This window comes from Sinohyriopsis cumingii, chromosome 3 (genome assembly GCF_028554795.1).
Source record: "Sinohyriopsis cumingii isolate HCF-2022 chromosome 3, ASM2855479v2, whole genome shotgun sequence".
Classification (NCBI taxonomy): domain Eukaryota; kingdom Metazoa; phylum Mollusca; class Bivalvia; order Unionida; family Unionidae; genus Sinohyriopsis; species Sinohyriopsis cumingii.
Genome location: NC_142963.1, coordinates 154,049,953 through 154,075,773, shown reverse-complemented (window position 1 = coordinate 154,075,773; position 25,821 = coordinate 154,049,953). Strand labels below are relative to the sequence as shown.

Sequence of the window (25,821 nt, the reverse complement as noted above, 5' to 3'; positions counted from 1 at the left end):
AGTTGTTGTTTATTATTATTGTATATCAACAGTACATGTAGGAACTAAGCAAACTGAAGAATCCAATCGGATTACATCTCTCTCTCTCTCTCTCTCACAGATATGTCATCTTGGTGGCCACATCAGGGGATACAGGGGGTGCTGTGTTGGATGGATTTGCCAGACATGCGGGTGAGTTACTTTCATCAGAATCAGGGGTCAAGGGTTAACTTGAATTTTAATGAGAAATTACTTCTTCTTTGGGACAGAGTAGGGAGAAGTGGGAGCAAAGCAAGAAACTGCAAAATATATATGTGTGTGTGTGTTTTCTTTCTTATATCTGAGTTACGTCCTTTAATTCTCAATATCTGTTTAACATTGGTTTTAATCAGTATTTTATTCACAAGTTGATAAATCCATGTTATATGGTTATTATTAACATATTTTGTATGAAAATTATTGATTTCATGCCCATTGTATTCATACTTGTAACTTCATGCCATTCCATTCATCCTAATTTTATTATTGCCAGTTAAACATTACTCTAATTATTCACTCATAAAACAAGGAAACATTAATGTCAATATATGACTGAAATAGATCCTTCTTTCCAACCGAATCAACACAAACAAGAATTTTTATGGCTCCTTGAATAACATGTGAGTGCATCTATTTTTCAAAAGAGGAATTTTCTTAATTTGACAACTCACTTTTCAGTTTCTTTACAACAATTGATTGTCATTGATTGGATTGCAAATTCATTGCTTGCTTACAGTAATGTCATGCATTGTTTGCTTACTTACAGTAATGTCATGCATTGTTTGTTTACTTACAGTAATTTCATACATTGTTTGCTTACTTACATAATGTCATGCATTGTTTGCTTACAGTAATGTCATGCATTGTTTGTTTACTTAAGTAATGTAATGCATTGTTTGTTTACTTACAGTAATGTCATGCATTGTTTACTTAAGTAATGTCATACATTGTTTGCTTCCTTACAGTAATGTAATGCATTGTTTGTTTACTTACAGTAATGTCATGCATTGTTTACTTAAGTAATGTCATGCATTGTTTGCTTACTTACAGTAATGTCATGCATTGTTTGTTTACTTACAGTAATTTCATACATTGTTTGCTTACTTACGTAATGTCATGCATTGTTTGCTTACAGTAATGTCATGCATTGTTTGTTTACTTACAGTAATGTAATGCATTGTTTGCTTACTTACAGTAATGTCATGCATTGTTTGTTTACTTACAGTAATGTCATGCATTGTTTACTTAAGTAATGTCATGCATTGTTTGCTTACAGTAATGTCATGCATTGTTTGTTTACTTACAGTAATGTCATGCATTGTTTGCTTACTTACAGTAATGTCATGCATTGTTTGCTTACTTACAGTAATGTCATACATGTTTGCTTACTTACAGTAATTTCGTGCATTGTTTGTTTATTTACAGTAATGTCAAGCATTGGTTAACTAGTATATGCTTCACTGCTGTTTTGTATTTTCACAAAAATGAATGTCAGGAAACAACCTTGACCTTAAAAAGAAAATGTTAATTGTGACCCTATGTTAAGTAGAGGACTGTATAAGCTCGTTTATCTGGAAATTATTAATTCATGCTGTAAGATCTGTGTAGAATCAGTTGTATTATTAGTGTGTCCAGTATTTCATTTATACTGGAATTTATTGATTCAAATTATTTAATTCAAGATATTCTTTTCTGGAAATTCAAAGTGCTCAAAAATAACATTCTTGGAAATAGAGACTTGGATTTATAGTGAAATTCAAATAAAGATAGATTCTTGGATTGTATTATTGTGATTCAACAAAAAACTGTTGGCACATCATTATAGGCACATCAACACTTCGAGCAATGGATTTATTTTGGAATACCACTGAAGTTTATTCAGAATTGTAATCATTAGGACTTGAGTTACAAATTCTAGGATTATATGGGATTTAATTCACAATACTTTAAGTGCTTTTACAGTTTTCACTTTGTATTCTAGGAAAAGAAATAATTTGTTGAATTTTACCAAACGTTTGGTTTTAGCTCATTTCTGTTAGTTTAAGACCGTAGAGTCGTATTAGTAGATCAGTGTGGCATGTGTCTGCAGATCAGTGTGACATGTGTCTGTAGATCAGTATGACATGTCTTTAGATCAGTTTGACATGTAGATGATAGTGTGGCATATGTCTGTAGATCAGTATGACATGTCTGTAGATCAGTTTGACATGTGGATGATAGTGTGGCATATGTCTGTAGATCAGTGCGGCATGTCTGTAGATCAGTGTGACATGTGGATGATAGTGTGGCATATGTCTGTAGATCAGTGCGGCATGTCTGTAGATCAGTGTGACATGTGGATGATAGTGTGGCATATGTCTGTAGATCAGTGTGGCATGTCTGTAGATCAGTATGAAATGTCTGTAGATCAGTGTGACATGTGGATGATAGTGTGGCATATGTCTGTAGATCAGTGTGGCATGTCTGTAGATCAGTATGACATGTCTGTAGATCAGTTTGACATGTGGATGATAGTGTGGCATATGTCTGTAGATCAGTGTGGCATGTCTGTAGATCAGTGTGACATGTGGATGATAGTGTGGCATATGTCTGTACATCAGTGTGGCATGTCTGTAGATCAGTGTGACATGTGGATGATAGTGTGGCATATGTCTGTACATCAGTGTGGCATGTCTGTAGATCAGTATGACATGTCTGTAGATCAGTTTGACATGTGGATGATAGTGTGGCATATGTCTGTAGATCAGTATGACATGTCTGTAGATCAGTGTGACATGTGGATGATAGTGTGGCATGTCTTTAGATCAGTATGACGTGTCTGTAGATCAGTGTGACATGTGGATGATAGTGTGGCATATGTCTGTAGATCAGTGTGGCATGTCTTTAGATCAGTGTAGCATGTCTGTAGATCAGTGTGACATGTGGATGATAGTGTGGCATATGTCTGTAGATCAGTATGACATGTCTATAGATCAGTATGACATGTCTGTAGATCAGTGTGACATGTGGATGATAGTGTGGCATGTCTGTAGATCAGTATGACATGTTTCTCGATCAGCGTGGCATGTGGATGATAGTGCTATATCCAGCTAGCAGATCAGTGATATAGAATTAGGGTTAGTGGGAATACTTTAGGTTTGTTTTTTTTCCATAGTTACTCCGGTTTGGGGGTAATGGTACTGTAACCATATAGAGGAATCAGTTTTAGAGAGATCATTAGAATGCTTTGATTCTTTTCCTTTCTGCTATATATTGTGGTGCAGGGGTGATGGTCTGTACCCAGCTGGAGGAATCAGTGATAGAGAGTATGGGAGAATGCTTGGATTTATTATTTACTTTCTACAGGTAATTGTGGTGTTGGTGTGGTGGTGCTGTACCCAGCTAGAGGAATCAGTGATATACAACGGTTGCAGATGACCACCATGCAGGGAGACAACATCCATGTTGTGGGTAGGCATGCTAGGAACACAAAGGCTTTTGGAGTTTAGGGAACCTTAGTTTTTCCACAAGAACTGTTTCACACCATTGAATTTGTATCATTGTACAAATGGGGGTGGGGGCAAGGTCTGTCTCTCTCATTTTTCCTCCTGAAAGGCCATTTCTTCAATCATTCAGACCCCAGTTAGATGGTACCCCTTTCATAAACTATCATTTATTTAGGAAAGGTATTTCCATACGTGAGAGAGGCTACATTATGTTGAAAGGAGGACCAGTCTGTTTTCTTGTCACCATGTAACTAAGTGAATGCATTTACATGAAGAGGTTGCTTCCTTGCCCTGCATAACTCATGACCATTGGAATTTTCCATTACTCAGAGTATAAATATCTTTGCTGTCTTAGAGTTCAAAATATTTGGCATTATCACACTGCCTTCATCAGCAACTTCTGTTGGTCACGAAGCAGCTTATAATCAGATTACCGATCAGTCAGTAGGAGAGAGGGTGATGTTGCAAGAATTCTAAAGAATAGTAAATCACCCCAACCATCCCAAGTAATATAACCATCTAGGAGAGAGAAGCCACATGGGATTTAGCGAAAGATAAAAGTATAGTGATCTTACCAGCCAACAAAGCGCACCTACAGTATTACTCAACATGGCTGATGATCTTAATAAAATGGAACTGTTGTTTGATGACAAAGCACACCCACAATCTCAACATGGCTGATGATCTTAATAAAATGGAACTGTTGGTTGATGATAAAGCACACCCACAGTATTACTCAACATGGCTGATGATCTTGATAAAATGGAACTGTTGGTTGATGACAAAGCACACCCACAATCTCAACATGGCTGATGATCTTAATAAAATGGAACTGTTGGTTGATGATAAAGCACACCCACAGTATTACTCAACATGGCTGATGATCTTAATAAAATGGAACTGTTGGTTGATGATAAAGCACACCCACAGTATTACTCAACATGGCTGATGATCTTAATAAAATGGAACTGTTGGTTGATGATAAAGCACACCCACAGTATTACTCAACATGGCTGATGATCTTAATAAAATGGAACTGTTGGCTGATGACAAAGACACATGTCATAAATTAAAGAGAGACCCTAGAACATCAGTAAAAAAACAAACTGATTAACATGTTAAAACAATGGTAGAAGACCAAATTATATCTGACAGATTGTACCACTGTCTCCAACCCACTGCTGAAAACATCCTGAAGCTATGTGGGTTACCTAATATTTTCAAGAAGTATGCCCCACTCTGACCCACAGTACATTGTATCTAGTTTGGGCAGTGAACTGTATGCTTGTGCCAAATGTCTAATTCTTCTGTAGGGCCTCTAATAGGCAAAACACCATATCATCAACAGCTTACACTTTGTCCAAAAGATCAGAGACCTAGATGTACCAGAAAACTGGTCTCTTAAGATGATGTATCAGCACTTTTCACCAGTATTCCTGTGGATAAAGTTATGTGTGCGATCAGAGAAAAATTAGAGGCAAGCAATACTCTGAAATCTAGATGTGACTCCCTATTGAACATATCTACATCTTACTGAGACTATGTTTGGAGAGCAAATCTCTCTCTCTCTCTTGGCATCCGTCCGTCTGCGGGAGACGTTGGCATAGCTCCAAAGTTCTAGCTCTCTTTTCAGCTTGTTTTATTCTTCTCTCTTCCTCTGCGTTTTGAACTCCCTGCCTGACAGCTAGACGCCAGCTGGAACGGTTGTTTGCACAGCTCTCCCAGTCGTTGACATTGATGTTTGCCGTCTTCAGATCCTTCTTGCGAACATCTTTGTAGCGCAGATGTGTCTTCCAGTTGGAGAGCAAATATTTTCTCTATAATGGGCAGTTTTACCAACAGAAATTGGGAGCAGGAATGGGATCCCCAGTCTCACCAATAGTTGCCAATTTATACGTCATGGAGTTTTGAGAAAAAGACCTTGGAATCGACCAAGAACCCACCATCTGTGTGGATGATGCTTAGACTGAACTACATGAGTACCATGTGGAGGAGTTCTCTGGTCACTGCAACTCCACTGACCCACATATTCAGTTCACTTCAAAAGATGGACCAACCAAAGTCACTTTGTAGAGAAAATTAACCCACACTGACCAGTATCTTAATTTTTTTTTTCATTCGTCATCTGGAACTCAAGAGGTCAATAATGAGATCTTTATTACACTGAGCTGTCTCACTAGTGACTGATGAGACAGATCAAATTGAAGAAGTAGAGCATGTGAAAGCTGTGCTACAAGTAAATGACTAGCCAGGGTGGTTTTTCAAAATTCCAGAGAAGAAGGAAAAACACCCAAATAAAAACCAGTAGTGGCCTAAATAAAATCAACATTGGTATGCCATACACCTGCGGTACATCATAAGTCCTAGCTAAAGTATTCAGACAATATGGGATTATTATATATCACAAACCATACAATTCTTTGTGAGAACAATTTACATGAGGGACAAAATAGAAAATTTGAAAAAATATGGTGTTTTTTATCTTGTCAAATTTAGTGAATGTGAAAATGACTGTATTGCTGAAAAAGGCAGTGTTAGAAACAAGGATTAAGAGACAAGTTAGTAGAGAGTCCCCTGTAATACATAAACATGGTAGCAATATGGGACATTCCATCATTCCCGATCAGACTAAGGTCATCACATCTAAGGGCAACAAATGGAAAATGAAGGTGAAGGAAGCAAATAAAATAAAACTGTGGAGGCCAACAATAAATATGGACATGGGGCTTTGAGTTACCACCCAGCTATACCAGTCTTCTCATATCACATGACCATTGTGTCACATGATCAACAGTAGTCGCTGATGAAGTCAGTATGATATTGCCAAAAAATTTAAACTCTAAGATAGCTAACATATTTATGGGAAAATTCTAATAATTATGTAGAAATGTGTTTAAGATAACAGGGACATCAGTGCATTTTTTAAGATGGCATTGTGTAGTTTTGTGTTAACATTATTTACTACCTGCCAAAAACATACGAGGTATTTTTTAAGACAGCATTGTGTATTTTTGTGTTATATTATTTACTACCTGCCAAAAACTTACAAGGTATTTTTTAAGATGGCATTGTGTATTTTTGTGTTATATTATTTACTGCCTGCCAGAAACATACAAGGTATTTTTTAAGATGGCATTGTGTATTTTTGTGTTATATTATTTACTACCTGCCAAAAACATGCACTTCATTTTGATGACCCTCTTCTTTCTTTTCTAGGAGTTGAGGGAGACTTTGATTTGTGTCAGACAACAGTGAAGAAGATTTTCATGGATCCAAAAGTGGAGGAGGAAATGAGGACCAAATTCCATTGTAAACTGAGGTATAGTTTTCATTCTGTATTCATGCTACAGATTGATTTTGATACCACTATAACAAGATGTCACATTTGGAAAAATGATGAGAATGTACAAAACTTAATTATGTAATTGTTCACTTACATTTTGATAAATTTTCACTTTACACTTTGGTAACAGTAAACGTTAGAGTAACATTAACTTCACTGAATACTTGGTTAAATCTTGAGAGTGCAAATTCAGTGCAATTAAGATAAAATAATATTTTTCATTACACGACTTCACGTGCAGTCAATTAATACATTGCTTATGTGCATTTATGATTTGATTTGACTTGAGTATGTAAAAGAAACTTGCCATGTAAAGTTTCAGAGGTATTTTAAGTGCATTTTTTTTAACTCCTACCAGCAGAGCTAAAAAAAAGACCAGATTCAAAGCTATAAAAGACTGGTTCACCGTATATATATTGTTCTATTACTTTCAGTGCTGCCAACTCGATCAGTTGGGGCAGACTGGTTCCACAGATAGTGTATCACATGTCAGCATATCTTGACCTTGTTCAAACTAAGGTCATCACTTTGGGAGATGAGGTTGACCTATGTATTCCCACTGGAAACTTTGGGAATATACTTGCCGCATTTTATGCCAAGGTGTGTGATAATTAACTCAGAAAATATATATTTATACCAAGCAAAAGTAAATTGTAAAGGATTTTTAAAAACTCACAGCACATTTATTGTTAGTTGATTTTCAGGCACTTCTTAAGTCTGAATAGAATGGTTTTTTTTGCATGCACACAATAATTTTTTTAAAGTTACCTGCATCTTTTCTGCTATTGTGACACATAAAGTGGCAGAAAATATTATCTTTGTAAAAATTAATTACAGGCAGATGAATTGTATGGGAGCAGTTGGAGTCATTTGAATTTATGAAAGCAGTTGGGGCTATTTGAATTGTATGGGAGCAGTTGGGGTCATTTGAATTGTGTGGAAGCAGTTGGTCATTTGAATTGTGTAGAAGCAGTTGGGGTCATTTGAATTGTGTGGGAGCAATTAGGATCATTTGAATTGTATGGGAGCAGTTGGAGTCAGTTGAACTATATATGAGCAGTTGGGGTCAGTTGAAATATATGAGCACTTGGGGTCATTTGAATTGTGTGGGAGCAGTTGGGGTTATTTGAATGTGTGGAAGCAGTTGGGGTCATTTGAATTGTGTGGGAGCAGTTTGGATCATTTGAATTGTATGGGAGCAGTTGGGGTCAGTTGAAATATATATGAGCAGTTGGGGTCAGTTGAATTGTATGGGAGCAGGCATGGTAACTTGAATTGCATGGGGAGAGTTTGGGGTCAGATGAACTGTACAGAAGCCGATGGGATGAGATGAATAATATGGGAGCAGTTGGGGTTAGTTAAATTGTATGGGAGTAGTTGGAGTCAAATAAATCATGGGAGCAGTTGGAGTAAGTTGAATTGTATGGGAGCAGTTGGGGTCAGATGAATTATATGGGATTAGTTGGGGTCAGATGAATATTATGGGAGCAGTTGGGGTTAGTTGAATTGTATATGAGGGGGTGCTCACCAGTTATTATGTACTTTTGAGAGAGTGATGTATGTAAGGTGAAGTTCTTTGCATTTAAAACATGCACATTGGAGAGAATGTTGGCATACCTCTATGCTACATTAATGTCATGTGGATGATATTTCTTTGGATATTGTACTTTTGGAAATTGTACATGATCTAAGTACACTGCTAACTAAAATGACTGCGCCCATATGCTAAAAAATCAGCCTGAATTAGTCTAAAGTACACTATCCATAGCAGCTATTAAAATGGGGAAAATGAATTTTGCCAGACTAGACAATACCAGCTTCTGAAAGTGCAATGAATGAATTACCAATTATATAGAATGTAAAAAAAAGTTATCAGCTCTTTTTTATACAATTTACCTCAAAAGTTCAGGAAGTGAAAATGACCAAGTGGAGCTAGCACTTTTTTGAAAGGTGCACATCTGGAGTAAGGCCAATCTGTATACTCTATAACCCATATTACACCCATCAATCATACACCAAAATAAAGGGAATTAAAGGTTCTTTCAATTATACCTAAAATATACAAGGTTATTTTTAAATAGCCAGTATAACCAGTGAGGAAAGCCAGGGAAATTCTTTTTCTTTAAAATTCTAACCCTATGCAAAATACGAAACTGTAGAGTACCACCTGAGCAGTTAGGGTCATTTGAATTGTATGGGAGCAGTTGGGGTCAGTTGAAATATATATGAGCACTTGGGGTCATTTGAATTCTGTGGGAGCAGTTGGGGTTATTTGAATTGTATGGGAACATTTGGGGTCATTTGAATTGTGTGTGAGCAGTTGGGGTTATTTGAACTGTATGGGAACAGTTGGGGTCATTTGAATTGTGTGGGAGAAATTGGGGTCAGTTGAAATATATATGACCATTTGGGGTCAATTGAATTGTATGGGAGCAGTTTGGGTCAGTTGAAATATATATGAGTCAGTTGAATTGTATGGGAGCAGCTGTGGTAACTTGAATTGCATGGGGAGAGTTTGGGGTCAGATGAACTGTGAAAGAGCAGATGGGGTGAGAATTAGTTGAATTGTATGGGAGTAGTTGGAGTCAAATAAATCATATGGGAGCAGTTGGAGTAAGTTGAATTGTATGGGAGCAGTTGGGGTCAGATAAATTATATGGGAGTAGTTGGGATCAGAGGAATATTATGGGAGCAGTTGGAGTCAAATGAATTGTATGGGAGCAGTTGGGATCAGATGAATTGTATAGGATCAGTTGGGGTCAGATGAATTGTATAGAAGCAGTTTGGGTCAGGTAAATTGTATAGGAGCAGTTGGGGTCAGATGAATTGCATGGGAGCAGTTGGGGTCAGATGAATTATATAGGTGCAGTTGGGATCAGATGAATTGTATGGGAGCAGTTGGGGTCAGATGAAATGTATGTGAGCAGTTGGGGTTCAGATGATTTGTATGGGAGCAGTTGGAGTCAGATGAATTGTATAGGAGCAGTTGGGTTCAGATGATTTGTATGGGAGCAGTTGGGGTCAGATGAATTGTATGGGAACAGTTGGGGTCAGACAAATTGTAAGGGAGCAGTTGGGGTCAGATGAATTGTATGGGAGCAGTTGGGGTCAGACGAATTGTATGGGAGCACATGGGGTCAGACGAATTGTATAGGAGCAGTTGGGGTCAAATGAATTGTATGGGAGCAGTTGCGGTCAGATGAATTGTATGGGAGCAGTTGGGGTCAGATCAACAAGACATAACTCGAACCATCGAACCATTTGTTTATATGCATATTATTATTTATACAAATCTTGTATTCATTCATACAAGACTTTCAGTATCTACAGTGACTGAAGCACAATTTATATCTCAAAAAAAACCAATTTTATTTCCTTTCAGGAGATGGGTGTGCCATTTCATCGCTTGATTTGTGCCTCCAACACCAATAATGTACTCACAGATTTTATCAACACAGGGGTATATGACCTGAGAAAGCGACATGTGTTAAGAACCTCATCACCATCAATAGACATTCTGGTGTCATCAAACTTGGAGCGGTATCTCTACCACATAACAGATAGGTCAGCCAATATTGTCAAGAAGTGTTTCACAAGCTTGGCAGAACATCAGCACTTTACGGTACCAGTGGAGGTAGGATGTGACTTCCCTCTGACAACATCATAGGGGATTAAAGCAGTTTTTAACATTGTTTCAATAAATGATTTTGGAGACAAGACAAACACATTGCCACTTTCATTATTGATGTCATATTTGTCTTCATTTGGTAAACTCATTTTGATTTAAATATATGTATTCACCAGTGATGGCCAACTTTATGATAATACTGTTCCAGTACCAGTAGAACTAGTTGTTATTGTCTTCATAATAATATAATGAGCACTCCAATGCATACAGGGAGAGCCCCCGCTATTGTGTACGTAAAGTGCCAACATGTTATACAACGTTTCTTGCAATAATTAATTAGACAAATCAGTTAAGTGGAGAACAATGTTTAGGTACATACATATTTAGGAAATTGGCAACTGAATGGTATAAATATTTGAAGTACTTCTGTACCCAGCAATGGATCTCATTTTATCAATAACAGTAATTCTATCAAAAATGTGAAAGAAGAAGTATAATTGTTAATCTGCCTGTCACAGATCATGATGTATATGAATCCTCCTAGCATTGATTATGTGTCTAAATCATACTAGCATAGAGCATGATCTGTCTGAATCATCCTAGTATAGAGCATGATCTGTCTGAATCATCCTAGCATAGAACATGATCTGTCTGAATCTTCCTAGCATAGAGCATGATCTGTCTGAATCTTCCTAGCATAGAGCATGATCTTTCTAAATCCTCCTAGAATAGAACATGATCTGTCTAAATCCTCCTAGAATAGAACATATGTCAAAATCCTCCTAGCATAGAACACGATCTGTCTAAATCCTTCTGGAATAGAACATGATCTTTCTGAATCATCCTAGCATAGAACATGATCTGTCTAAATCCTTCTAGCATAGAACATGATCTGTCTGAATCCTCCTAGCATAGAATATGATCTGTCTGAATCCTCCTAGCACAGAACATGATCTGTCTGAATCCTCCTAGCATATAACATGATCTGTCAAAATATTCCTAGCACAGAACATGATCTGTCTGAATCCTCCTAGAATAGAACATGGTCTGTCAAAATATTCCTAGCACAGAACATGATCTGTCTAAATCCTCTAGCATAGAGCAAGATCTTTCAAAAAATTCCTAGCATAGAACATGATCTGTCTAAATCCTTCTAGCATAGAGCATGATCTGTCTAAATCCTCCTAGAATAGAACATGATCTATCTAAATCCTCCTAGCATAGAACATGATCTGTCTGAATCCTCCTAGCATGGAACATGATCTGTCTAAATCCTCCTAGTACAGATTATGATATGTCTAAATCCTCGTAGCATGGAACATGGTCTGAATCCTCCAAGCATAGAGCTTGCTGATGTGCTTGAATCCTTCTAGTACAGATTATGATGTGTCTGAATTCTCCTAGCATAAAGCATGATGACATATCTGAATTCTCCTGACACATATTATAATGTCTGATTCCTCCTAGTTTAGTTCATGGTGTGCACTAATCCCTCTAGCACCGGTTTTTATGTGTCTGATTCCTGCTAGTATAGATCATAACATTTCTGAATCCCCTAACACAGATCATGATGTGTCTGAATTCCCTATTATGATAAATCTGAATCCAGCTAGCATAGATCATAATCTGTTTTGTTAAGTAAAGTAATCTGAGGAAAATGTGAAAAAAGATGCATTATACTTATGTTTCTTTATGCTTGTTTATATATTTCTGGATCACTAAATAATTATTTAAGAATTTCAAACCTCTAGATTGTTCTCAACTAGAGTCCATTTAAATCCAAATAATTAATTTCTTGATAATAAACTTGCACAAACTTATAAAACATTATGTTGTATATTTTAGGAAATATTCATGTATGTTGTTTATGTCCGAAGGGATTGATTTTTACCAACAATAACATGTACAAATGGGACATTGGGAGTTTCTAATAACGAACTTTTATTCAGGCTTTAAATTGTTTTAAAAGTACAACTCATGCATGGGTATTGGTCTCGTATTATACTTAGATGAACATAGCAACAGTTGCCAGGCTCTTCACAGTCATTAAGGGTCATTGAAAAGTTAACACCTTAATACAAGGCCTTGAAAGTCATGATATTTCACCTAGGTCATTGAAAGTCATTGAATTTTAGAGATTTTGCTTAAAAATTAAATATGATGGAAAGTTTTACTCTTGTGTCAGTATATGTTGTGTGACAGCTGGAAGTATGGTTCAATTTTCCATCTTGTGCTAGCATTCCATCATTATCATAAATCCATGGGAAGTGTTTCCTCCTCCCCCTCCACTGTGTTCTAATCCCTCTTGTTTTGGTGACAAGTGGGAGCATCCTTATCCCCCAGTAGATAAAATCCTGGCAGCATCTCTGAAGTGAAAGCACTGGAGTTGCAGTTGGAGGAGAATGTACAAAAGCTGAAGAGCAGTTAAGTGGTTAACTTCTGTGTCCGATTAAAATAATTTTTGTATAGATATCATTTCCCTTTCATATTTCATTACATTTATTTCTGTATTGTTTTTGTATTTGTTTCTTGTATTTTAATTAGTAACTTTAGTAGAACAATTGATATCTTGAGTTGTCATTGAAAAGTCATTGAATTTCATTTCTCCTGATATATATACGATGGATCTCAGTAAACAGTACAGTGTGGCCTGTTTACTGGGGAACTAACTTCAAGGAAGTTTGGTAGGTAAAGAGCGATCTCAACCAAAAATGTTAAAGTCATTTTTTGAATATGTTGATAACTATGGCTTTCTACTACTATACAGCAAAAACAGGGAGCAACATATTTGATTATAACATTAGATCTCTACATCCCTAAAACTTAAATGGCTGTGTTCCAGTCAATGTCCATATACAATAAATGTTACATAGTCTAGCATCACAGTGAAAAGTGGCCCACATATTTCAGAGTGGTAAAGAGCCTAGGATCACGATGGTAAGTGGCCCATATGTATCAGCATGATACATGGCCTAGGATCACAATGACAAGTGGCCCATGTATATCAGTGTGGTACATAGTCTGTGTTGGCATCCATTAGTCTCGAGAGATGATGGAACTGCGCCCATGAGAGATGTCTCAGTTGGTGGTTGTGCAGTGTCTGCTGTGGCTAAGTAGTCCAATGCGGGAGTGGCAGTCCCTGCTGCACTTGCTGCACTTGAAGGTTGTGTCAGGTGTTGGTTGAAGCTGCTTCTTCTTCCTCTGCGATCGTCTTTCATCAGCTAGCAAGCGTTGCTTGTCCTCTCCGGCTTTCAGACCAGTGATCAGAGCATGTTGCCAGCTTGATCTGTCTAGAGCGAGCTCTTCCCAGGTGTTGACATCAATATCAAGGGCTTTCATGTCGTGCTTACAGACATCCTTGAAGCGGAGATGTGGCCGTCCGATCGACCTTTTGCCAGAGGCAAGTTCCGAATAAAGAATGTCTTTGGGGATCCGTCCGTCATCCATCTGACGTACATGGCCCAGCCATCTGATGCGACGTTGGTGGAGGAGTGTGATCATGCTGGGAATCTTGGCACGCTCGAGCACCTCGTTGTTTGTTACTCGATCACTCCAGGTGATCCCAAGAATGCGTCGGAGGCATTGCATATGAAAGGCGCTCAGTCTTTTCTCTTGTGAGGCATACAGAGTCCAGGTTTCACTGGCATACATGAGAGTGCTTAGCACGCATGCACGGTACACGGTGATCTTAGTGTTCATGGTCAGCATGCTGTTGTTCCACACTCTCTGCGACAACCTGGAGAGAGTTGTTGATGCCTTTCCGATCCGCTTGTTGAGCCCAGCATCGAGCGAGAGGTTGTTGGTGATGGTAGAGCCGAGATACATGAACTGGCTCACCACCTCAAGTTCGTAGTTGTTGATGATGATGCTTGGGGGGGTCCGTGTCCTGAACCATCACGTTTGTTTTCTTTAGGCTTATGATTAACCCAAACTCATCACATGCTTTTTTAAAGCGGGCCATCAGGCACTGAAGCTCAGCTTCTGTATGGGTGGCTAGAGCAGCATCGTCTGCAAAGAGCATGTCCCTGATGGTTACTTCACACACTTTGCTCTTTGCCTTCAGTCGTGCCAGGTTGAACAGTCTGCCGTCTGATCGTGTGTGCAGGTAAGTCCCTTCTGTGGACGTCCCAAAGGCGTGCTTGAGCAGGACTGCGAAGAAGATGCCGAAGAGTGTGGGGGCAAGGACACAGCCCTGTTTAACTCCACTGCGGATGTCAAAAGGGTCGGATGTTGAGCCATCATACTGCACTGTGCCTTTCATGTCATCATGGAAGGACTGGATCATGCTTAGCAGCTTTGGAGGGCAACCAGTTTTCGCCAGGATTGTGAAGAGTCCGTCTCTGCTGACCAGATCGAATGCCTTGGTGAGGTCTATAAAAGCCAGGAAGAGGGGTCTGTGTTGTTCTTTGCATTTTTCCTGCAGTTGCCTGACAGAGAAGATCATGTCAATTGTGGACCTCTCTGCGCGGAACCCGCACCGCGACTCTGGGTAAACTCTGTCAGCAAGCGTCTGCAGTCTGTTCAGGATGACGCGTGCGAAAACTTTACCCACGATGCTGAGAAGTGATATGCCCCTGTTATTGTTGCAGTCACTTCTGTCGCCCTTGTTCTTGTACAGGGTTATGATGTTAGCATCTCTCATGTCCTGAGGCACTGCCCCCTCGTCCCAGCACTAGCAGAGGAGGTCGTGCAGGTGTGTGAGAAGCACGCTACATCCACACTTGATGAGTTCTGCTGTGATGCCATCCTTCCCTGGGGCTTTACCTAGGGACAGTTTCTCTAAGGCCTTCTTTAGTTCATCTACAGTAGGTTTCTCGTCCAGTTCGGCCATTGGAGGGAGGTTTTCAATGGCGTTGAGGGCATCATTGTTCACATGGTTCTCTTTGGAGTACAGTTCGGAGTAGTATTCTACCCAACGCTCCATCTGCTTGCCCTTGTTGTGGATGGTATTGCCTGTGGCAGACTTCAGTGGTGCTGTCAGTTTCTTCGTGGGACCCATTGCTTTCTTTATGCCATCGTACATGCCTCTGATGTTTTCAATATCTGCTGCTGACTGGATACTCTGACAGAGCTGAAGCCAGTATTTATTGGCACACTGCCGTGCTAATCTCTGCACTTTGCTTCTGGTAGACCTGTATGCCTGTAGTGTCTTCTGACAGGGGGATCGCTTGTATTGCAGGTGAGCACTGCGACGCTCTTCTATGACTGGCATGAGTGTGGCAGAGTTAGCCTTAAACCAGTCATTGTTCTTTGATTGCTTCTTACCAAAGATCTGTGTGGCTGTGCTGTATACAGTCTCTCTGATGTAATCCCATCTTTCTTTGGCACTGCCGTTGGGGGGTTCTGAGTCAAACGTTAATCCAGCTCTAGGCCTTCACGAGTGGCAGAACCTGTTTAAACTGACTGGAGAAGGGATGACAGGCGAGCTTCTGGGTTTCAAGGGTTGTCATCGCCAGGGGTGGTTGTGGGAGATAAGCACCCACTTCCCTTGGAAATCTCCCAATGGCTTGCGTCTGATAGAGCCTCTGACAACCAAATCCACCTCCAGGTACATAGTCTAGATACACAGTAATGTGTATGGTGTGGAACTTAGTGTAGAATCACAATGATAAGTGGCCCATGTGTATCTAATTGATACATAGCCTAGAATCACAATGACAAGTGGCCCATGCATGTCAGTGTTATGTAGCCTAGAATCACAATGACAAGTGGCCCATGCATGTCAGTGTGGTATGTAGCCTAGAATCACAATCACAAGTGGCCCATGTATATCTAATTGATACATAGCCTAGAATCACAATGACAAGTGGCCCATGCATGTCAGTGTGGTATGTAGCCTAGGATCACAATCACAAGTGGCCCATGTGAATCTAAGTGATACATTGCCAGGTATCAGAGTGAAAAGTGGCCCATGTGTATCTGTATAAATTATCTAAGTTATAAATAGCTTAGCATCACAGTGACAGTGGGCCATGTCTGAGTGATACATATCCTAGGGTTACAATAGCAAATGTCCCATGTGTGACTGAGTTTTATGAAACCAATCATCACAGTGACAAGTTGTCCATGTATATCTGAGTTTTATGTATTTGAGCATCACAACAAATGTCCTGTTTATACCTGAATAATATGAAACCAAGCATTACAGTGACAAGTTATCATTGTATATCAGTGATAGGAAACTAGCATCACAGTAACAAGTTGTTGCTACATATCATTGATCTGAAACCAAGCATCACAGTGACAAGTTATCATTGTATATCAGTGATAGGAAACTAGCATCACAGTGACAAGTTGTCACTGTATATCACTGATCTGAAACCAAGCATCACAATGACAAGTTGTCATTGTATATCAGTGATAGGAAACAAAGCATCCTAGTGACAAGGGGCCCATGTATATTCAAGTAATGATGTGGCCAGCATCAGAATGATGAGTGGCCCAGGTATGTTCAAGTGATTTGTTCTTGTTGTTCTAGGGTTTAACGCCATTTTTCAGCACAAGATAGGCTATACATGGCGGCCAGTATAACTGGTGAAGGAAGAACCACCGCCCACGAGAAGCTACTGGCAGGCTTTCCCACGTACCATGCTAGCCGAGCCTTGGACTCGAACTCAGGTAGACAGAGGTGAGATGGCAGTGATCCAGAACGGTGAGCACTTTAGACCACTCGGCCACTCGGGGCCCCTTGTTCAAGTGATAGGAACCCCAACCTCACAGTGATGAGGGCCCATGTATATTCAAGTGATAGGAAGCCCAACTTCACAGTGGTAAGGGCCCATGTATATCCAAGTGATATGAAATCCAGCATTATATTTAAAAAAGACAACCTTTTTACTTCAACAGTTAAATGTCTTGCCAGATTAACGAAAAGAATTTATCATTTATTTTGGTAATACAATTTTCTCGACATGAAAATCCGTTGAGATTAATGAGTGAAAAAGGTTCAGATTTGGGCATCTTGCTTTGATCATGTAATAACAGAATTCATGTCAGAATGGAGTGCATTATAGCATGCTTTTAGCTGTGCCATGTTATCTGGAGGAGGCAAATATCCATGTTAGTTTGTGACTTCAGGTCAAATCCATCACAAATTTGTCCTCTAATGTTTGAAGGATTGAATTTTGAGGTTTAGAAGACCTAGGTCAATTCTAATATTTTCGGATGAAACCTTTACCATGTTATGACCCCTATGAATCAAGCTTATCTACAAGTAAACCACATTTTAGTGGCAGCTTCTGTGTTATATAGACATAGTCAGAGATGTTTGAGTCACATAAAATCATTTGAAATGTAATCAGTCAGTTTTTGAAATGTATTATTATATGGCAGGTGTTGAGGACAATGCAGAAAACCATGGTTGCTGGTTGGTGTTCTGAAGACCAGTGTAGTAATACAGTCAATCGGATTCTTAAGAAGACTGGTAAAATTCCTTTGCTTACACTTGTTACCCTGTAGCATTAAAATTATACATGGTATGGAGACCTAGAAATTAAAATAATATACAAGTGAGAACAAAGAAGGAATTTTTAAGATATGATTAGGTATGTTTTCTTGAGACTTGTTATATGAAATAAAAGAAAGAATGAAAATTATAAAGTCACTGGAAATATTATTTTATCATGTGTCCGTTACAAAACAACTGTAGAATTTGAAAGGGGAGTAATATTTAAATGTAGAATGCAGGTTTCTTGTAAGTTCTTTAAAATTAGGGACAAGTATATTTTCCTATATTTTGATAAAATTTCTCTGGTTTAAAAAATACTACCTGGTCTGGAATGTTGAGGTATAGTTGTTAATGCATTTTATACACTGATCGAGCTAGAAAGAAATATATATGTGCATTGAAGTTTTGATTACAGTTGTAATAGTCATATTCATTTAAAATTCGTAAATTGAATTTTGTTTAATTTCCTCTCTTGAAGCAAATGTAAAATTCTGTCTGATCCACATAAATTCATCACCATCATTGGGTAGGGTTTGAATGCAGGAGAGGTGGTGGTATAAATAAATGAGCAAAGTGCTTGCCATTCTTCTGGGTTTTTAAAAAAAAATGTCAATGTTTTTAACTGCAATTTATGTATCATGTTGTGTTAAAGTTTCAATATAAGGATTGTAACAGTCACATTCAAAACATCGGATGATTTAAAACATCTAAATTTGATTTTGGTTTAATTCACTGCCTTGCATTCATACTGTATATGAAAGTAAAAATTGTGTAATTCTTCCAAATGCTGTAATGTAGAGGTTGGTAAATATAATATAAAAAAAGGTTTTCCTGTGGAAGTTTGACTCGTCGAGGTAAACAACTCTGACAAAGTCATGCATGCTTTTAATGTTATTATTTGATTTCAGTTATGGTTTCAGATCTAAGCTGTAAAAAATTTATATATTTCAATAACACTAAGTTATTTTGGCAGTACTTTAAATGTTTTACTCATCAGCAAGCTTCTCTCACCCCCACCCCCATTGCTACCTTGAAATAGATTTCATTGTGAATATTGCGGACTTCAGACTTTGAAGATACAAATTTGAATTAACCTTTTCATCCTATTTATGTAAAGACTGTATCACTATGGTAAACTTTATAATGACTAAAATACAAGGTTTAATTTCCAGTAACAAAAGATATTTTATTTTATCTTCTGTTGTTGGTAGTGAAAGATATGAATTGTTTCATATTTTGAATCTAGGTTATTCAACATAATTCATGTCTTCATCATGCAACAATTTTCTGATTAAAAACTATTCTTGTGTTATTCATATGTAAAACATTTCTAGTAATATTTACATTTTAAAAACTATTCCTGTGTTATTCACATATAAAAACATTTTCCAGTATCATTCATATTTAAAACTATTCCTTGTTATTCACATTTTAAAATGATTCCTTGTTACTCACATCTTAAAACTATTCCTTGTTATTCACATTTAAAAACCTTGTTATTCACTTTTAAAAACTATTGCTTGTTATTCACGTTTAAAAACTACTCCTTGTTATTCACATTTAAAAACTATTCCTTGTTATTCACATTTTAAAATGATTCCTTGTTATTCACATTTTAAAATGATTCCTTGTTATTCACATTTTAAAACTGATCCATGTTACTCACATCTGAGAACTATTCCTTGTTATTCACATTTAAAAACTATTCCATGTTATTCACATTTTAAAACTATTCCTTGTTATTCACATTTTAAAATGATTCCTTGTTATTCACATCTTTTAAAATATTGATGTGTTATTCACATTTAAAAACTATTCCTTGTTATTCACATTTTAAAACTATTCCTTGTTATTCACATTTTAAAACTATTCCTTGCTATTCATATTAAAAAAACTATAGTTATTCACATCTTAAAACAATTCCTTCTTATTCACATTTTAAAACAATTCCTTGTTATTCACATTTTAAAACTATTCCTTGCTATTCACATCTTAAAACAATTCCTTGTTATTCACATCTTAAAACAATTCCTTGTTATTCACATCTTAAAACTATTCCTTGTTATTCACATCTTAAAACAATTCCTTGTTATTCACATCTTGAAACTATTCCTTGTTATTCACATCTTAAAACAATTCCTTGTTATTCACATCTTTAAACAATTCCTTGTTATTTACATCTTAAAACTATTCCTTGTTATTCACATCTTAAAACAATTCCTTGTTATTAACATTTTAATATCATGATGTAGATGTACAATTTTTAGAAAACAAAATGATATAAAAGATAAAAGGAATGTACTGAGATAAATGACAGAATGTGAAGTGGAAAGATATAAACAGGTGTGATAATTCAGAATTATAGGTGTTGTTAGTGAAACTACATAAAGAAGTTAAATAATTGGGTTTATGCCAGAGTGAATAATAGAAACGCATAGGGAGGCTTGACAATTCAGAGTTATGACAGTGAGTAATGAAAAGACATTGATAGGTTTGACAATTCAGAGTTATGACAGAGTGAATAGTGGAAAGACATAGAGAGGTTTGACAGTTCAGAGTTATGACAGAGAGAGTAACAGAAAGACATCAAGAGGTTTGGTAATTCAGAGTTATGACAAAGTGAGTAGTGGAGAGACATTAAGCTGTTTGACAATTCAGAATTATGACATGGAGTAATGGAAAGGCGTAGAGAAGTTTGACAATTCAGAGTTATGACAGAGTGAGTAACAGAAAGACATTAAGAGGTTTGACAGTTCAGAGTTAAGACAGAGTGAGGAAATGGAAAGGCAAAGAGAGGTTCTACAATTCAGAGTTATGACAGTGAGTAATGGTGAGAAAAAGGTGTTCGACAATTCACAGTTGTGGGAGTTATTTGTACACTTAGTACCATGAACTTTATTGAAAATTGCTTCATTTATGCATTTCTGTTTTGATAGCTGGTAGAAAAAGGTCTTGATACAATACAGTCATTCTTATAGAATTCCTTTTTACATTTATAATTCCTGTTGGGGTTTTTTCTCTGAACTTTTGGATGGCATAATGTCTTTATTCCTGTATTTTCTTGCATCAGAATTGGCTTGACTCCTGGATGGATGGATGGAGTTAAAGTCAAGGTCATGATGACATATATTTAAACAATAAAACTCTGACATTTCAGGCTATCTTCTAGACCCACACACTGCTGTTGGAACTCATGTTTCCATGTCACTGAATCAAAGGGACCGTCCCCTGATCATCGCATCTACTGCACACCCTGCCAAATTTGCTTCAGATGTCCTTGCCTTTATGGGTAAAAAGTCTTTAGGATTGAGTGCCAGTGAAATGCTTGTGGAACTTCACAAGTTGGCCACGTTACCTGCCCCACATACAAAATTATCTTCCTCAGTTTCCAGGCCAGTAATTCATTCCACAGTATGCAGTTCAGATTACAGTGACATTGTTTCAGAAATTTACAACTTTCTTAATAGATTATAGTACTTACAAGTTTAGATATTTGTGGAACATAATTTTCATTTTGCTGTAGAATTAAAGGCAGGCTTTGCCTGAATATATGTGCCATCGTCTCCCTTACACGGATGGATGCCAAGAATAAGAAGAATGTGTCAGTCATATTATTATGCATGCTTGCATCAGAAATAAAGTTTATCAATCAAGAACTGACTTGTAACATGTGTCAGTAGCATAATTATGCATGATGTTGCTCTGAGTTACGACACTTAGCAAAAATGTCTATAATTTTGGCAACAGTCATGTAAACAGGTTCCTTTTTTATGTATGTAAAATGTTTTTAACTTTGCTTACAGCCATGATGATAGGTTTCCTTAATTATGTGTGTACATACAATCATGATGACTGGTTCTTTTATTTATGTGTGTACCTACAATCATGATGACTGGTTCCTTTATTTATGTGTGTACATAAAATCATGATGACTGGTTCCTTTATTTATGTGTGCATGCAGTCACATGAGGACTGGAGTTAGCTGTCAAAAACACTTAGTGACTTCATAACCTCACTAAGGCATTACTGATCCTTGTACTGGGACTAGAGTTAGCTGTCATGAACACCCAATGACTTGATACCTTCAGTGAGGTATTTCTCATCTTTGGGTTACAGTACCCTGTTTTCTAAAACTTTGTCACTGCCATGTGAATTAGTTCTGTTACGTGACATGAGTAATTTCTAACTTCATTTCCAGTCATTAAAACTAACTTGTTCCCATGCCTTAATTTGCATGGTAAACTGTAGGAGTTTTTGTAAACTTTCTTTTGGTTTCTCATTGGGATTAGAACAGAAAAAGTTAGTTTGTTAACTTCATAATGTTAATTAATTACTATTGCTACAGTGGTAGTTTCCTACTCTGACATGCAGTACAAACCATTCATTGTTTTTCTATGCTGTGCCATGAATGTGGAATGGTCATTTTGTGTTTTAGTTGTTTTATTGTACATACAGCCATTACTCCATCTATCCATCACATATTGGTTATATTTGTTTAATTGTACATACAACCATTACTCCATCTGTCTATCACATATTGGTTATATTTGTTTAATTGTACATACAACCATTACTCCATCTGTCTATTACATATTGGTTATAGTTGTTTAATTGTACATACAACTATTACTCTATCTGTCTATCACATATTGGTTTGTTTTATTGTATATACAACTGTTACTCTGTCTATTACATATTGGTTTGATTTGTTTTATTGTACATACAACCATTAATCCATCTGTCCATCACATATTGGTTTCAGTTGTTTTATTGTAGATACAACCATTAATCCATCTGTCCATTACATATTGTTTATATTTGTTTCATTGTATGTACAACCATTAATCCATCTGTCCATCTCATATTGGTTTTAGTTGTTTTATTGTACATACAACCATTAATCCATCACATATTGGTTTCAGTTGTTTTATTGTACATAACAACCATTAATCCATCTGTCCATCACATATTGGTTTCATTTGTTTTATTGTCTGTACAACCATTAATCCATCTATCCATCACATATTGGTTTCAGTTGTTTCATTGTCTGTACAACCATTAATCCATCTGTCCATCACATATTGGTTTCAGTTGTTCCATTGTATGTACAACCATTAATCCATCTGTCCATCACATATTGGTTTCAGTTGTTCCATTGTATGTACAACCATTAATCCATTATCCATCACATATTGGTTTCAGTTGTTCCATTGTATGTACAACCATTAATCCATCTATCCATCACATATTGGTTTCAGTTGTTTTATTGTAGATACAACCATTAATCCATCTGTCCATTACATATTGTTTATATTTGTTTTATTGTACATACAACCATTAATCCATCTGTCCATCACATATTAGTTCATAAATGCCAACCATTAATAGTTTTGGACTTATCCTTTTGTCATCAGATTATGTTTTATGCTCACATATTGTGGATTAAGATTTTTTGGGTATATTACAAAAAAATTAAAATAAAGCAATAAAAAGTTGTTTTTGTCATTTTTATTATCATCTCTTTAATTTGACTTAAAAGATGACTGCTAATCATAGCATAAGAGTACTTTCATTATTTGCTGTTTATAGCAACTGTAAATGACCCATTTCCAAGAAAACATGTGTTTTATCAAATATGAACTTTGCCTCACAGATTCATTATTATTGATAAGTTAGTTCGTTAGCAGACCTGTCTATACTTTTAAAGAAAATGGCACCATATGTTAAGTGAATTGCTTTATGGTGTAAGTTATAGATGTGATATGATGTAAAATGTTAGAGCAGATTGATCTTTTCCAACTTCAAAACATGTCAGATAAGAAAAAGGACAAATCAACACCGCTTTACAAACTTTAAAAGTAGAATATGATAATGATGTAATGAACATGATCGTGCTCATTGCAGAATTCCAGTTCACTTTCACTCAGAAAAATTACACATGTAGACTAGTTGAAGTGAGTGCTGAGTATAAATAATTTTTCAGTATATTTTGTGTTTGTATTCTGGTTCTAATCCATGTGGATTTTACCCTTTGTGACAAGAATTTTAACCAGGTCAGTAGCTAAAGTGCATTTTTTTTGTACATGCTGTAATTTTAGCACATAGAATATAGATTACACTTTTTACGCCCAAATTATGCTTTTTGCTTATATTATGCTTATATCCTTCTGTGGGGTTGGCGTGTATGTTACATTTGTTTTTTTGCACATATAACCATTAATCCATCTGTCCATCACATATTGGTTTCATTTGTTTTATTGTACATACAACCATTAATTCATCACATATTGGTTAAGTTTTATGTTTAGGTCAGTTTCTACTGTGAGCCTTGGTGAGTTTTTACTTTGAGCCCTGGTAAGTTTTTACTGTGGCCCTGGTAAGTTTTTACTGTGGCCCAGGAAGTCAGCAAACTTTCTTTGTAGATGTATCATCATGAGTACAAGACCATTCTATTAGAATGTAGGTCACTGCGACCCAGGTTAAGCTTTACACTTCTGTCAGTTTCTTGGGCATTAGTGGCCACAGAATCATGTAGTTTGTTATGTAAATGTTGGTGAATACAACAGCCACCAAAAGTAGCTCATTTGAACCTAACTATTATGCTTCAGTGATTTCAGTTAAGTTTTGCGCTTTGGTCAATTTCTTAATTGTTGCAAGCCCCAGAGTAACAGTTTTCTTATGTACATGTATTTTCCAAAGTACAACATTGCCTTTCCAAAAGCCAGTCACTGTGACTCAAATTTTATGCTGTGGTGACTTTGGTTAATTTTGTGTTTAGGATTAGTATTTTATGCACATTTAATGGCTGTGTTGTACAGGGGTGGGTGATTATTCATGTTTTAATGTTTTATTCAATGTGGATTGTTGTAATACTAATATTTATTTAACCAGTTTATTCAGTGTGGATTGTTGTAATGGTGACACTCTACAGTTTCGTATTTTGCATAGGGTTAGACTTTTAAAGAGAAAGAATTTCCCCAGTTTTCCTCACTGATTGTACTGGCTATTTAAAAAAGACCTTGTATATATTATGTATTGTTCAAAGAACCTTTAATTCCCATTATTTTGGTGTATGATTGATGGGTGTAATAGGGTTATAGAGTTTACAGCTTGGCCATACTCCAGATGTGCACCTCTCAAATAAGTGCTAGGTCCACTTGGTCATTTTTACTTCCTGAACTTGTCCAAAAAAAAAAGAGCTGATAACATTTTTTTACATTTTATATATTTGGTAATTTATTCATTGCACTTTCTGAAGCTAGTATTGTCTAGTCTGGCAAAATTCATTTTTCCGTATTTTAATAGTTGCTATGGATAGTGTACTTTATATTAATTTAGGCTGATTTTTTTAGCACAAGTTAGCAGCTATTGTAGTTAGCAGTGTGCTTAGATCATGTACAATTTCCAAAAGTACAATATCCAAAGAAATGTCAGCCACATTACATCAAAGTAGCATAGAGGTATGCCAACATTCTCTCCATTGTGCATGTTTTAAATGCAAACAACTTCACCTTTTATACATCTCTCTCTCAAAAATACAAAATAACTGTTGTAATATTAATATACATTTAACCAGTCTGTCCAGCATGGACTATGGAATGCTATGCATTTTAAATGTCATCAAACAATTTCCGAATGAAAATTATTACTCACTGTTGATTTTTACAATGGTGGCCAGGTCATACCTGCCAACTATTATGATTTGGCATTATCATTTTGCTTTTATCCACTAATTTATGTCCTATGCCTACATGTATATGCCTTTATGATTTTTGTTACATTAAAAAGAAAACAAAAATAAAAGCAATAACAAGTTGTCATTTTATTATTATCATTTCTTTAATCCCACAAATCACATAAATATGGGACTATTCTATAATAGATGACTGCTGTGTAAGAA

The 25,821-nt window shown here is 36.7% G+C and overlaps 1 protein-coding gene across 2 annotated transcripts in view; it reads left to right on the top strand.

Moving 5' to 3' along the window:
• LOC149804181 (threonine synthase-like 1) overlaps positions 1-25,736 on the top strand; it is a 37,754-nt gene extending 12,018 nt beyond the window's left edge. Inside the window, exons 4-10 of one of the 2 annotated variants that reach the window (XM_089954161.1) lie at positions 101-171; positions 3,364-3,468; positions 6,720-6,822; positions 7,281-7,446; positions 10,229-10,480; positions 17,807-17,897; positions 21,079-25,736. In XM_089954161.1, the coding sequence (XP_089810287.1) occupies positions 101-171; positions 3,364-3,468; positions 6,720-6,822; positions 7,281-7,446; positions 10,229-10,480; positions 17,807-17,897; positions 21,079-21,395 (1,105 nt within the window). In that variant the 3' untranslated portion in view covers positions 21,396-25,736. The remainder of the gene's footprint in view (positions 1-100; positions 172-3,363; positions 3,469-6,719; positions 6,823-7,280; positions 7,447-10,228; positions 10,481-17,806; positions 17,898-21,078) is intronic. The other variant, XM_089954162.1, reaches the window with a different exon arrangement.
• Positions 25,737-25,821: the final 85 nt, after the last annotated feature.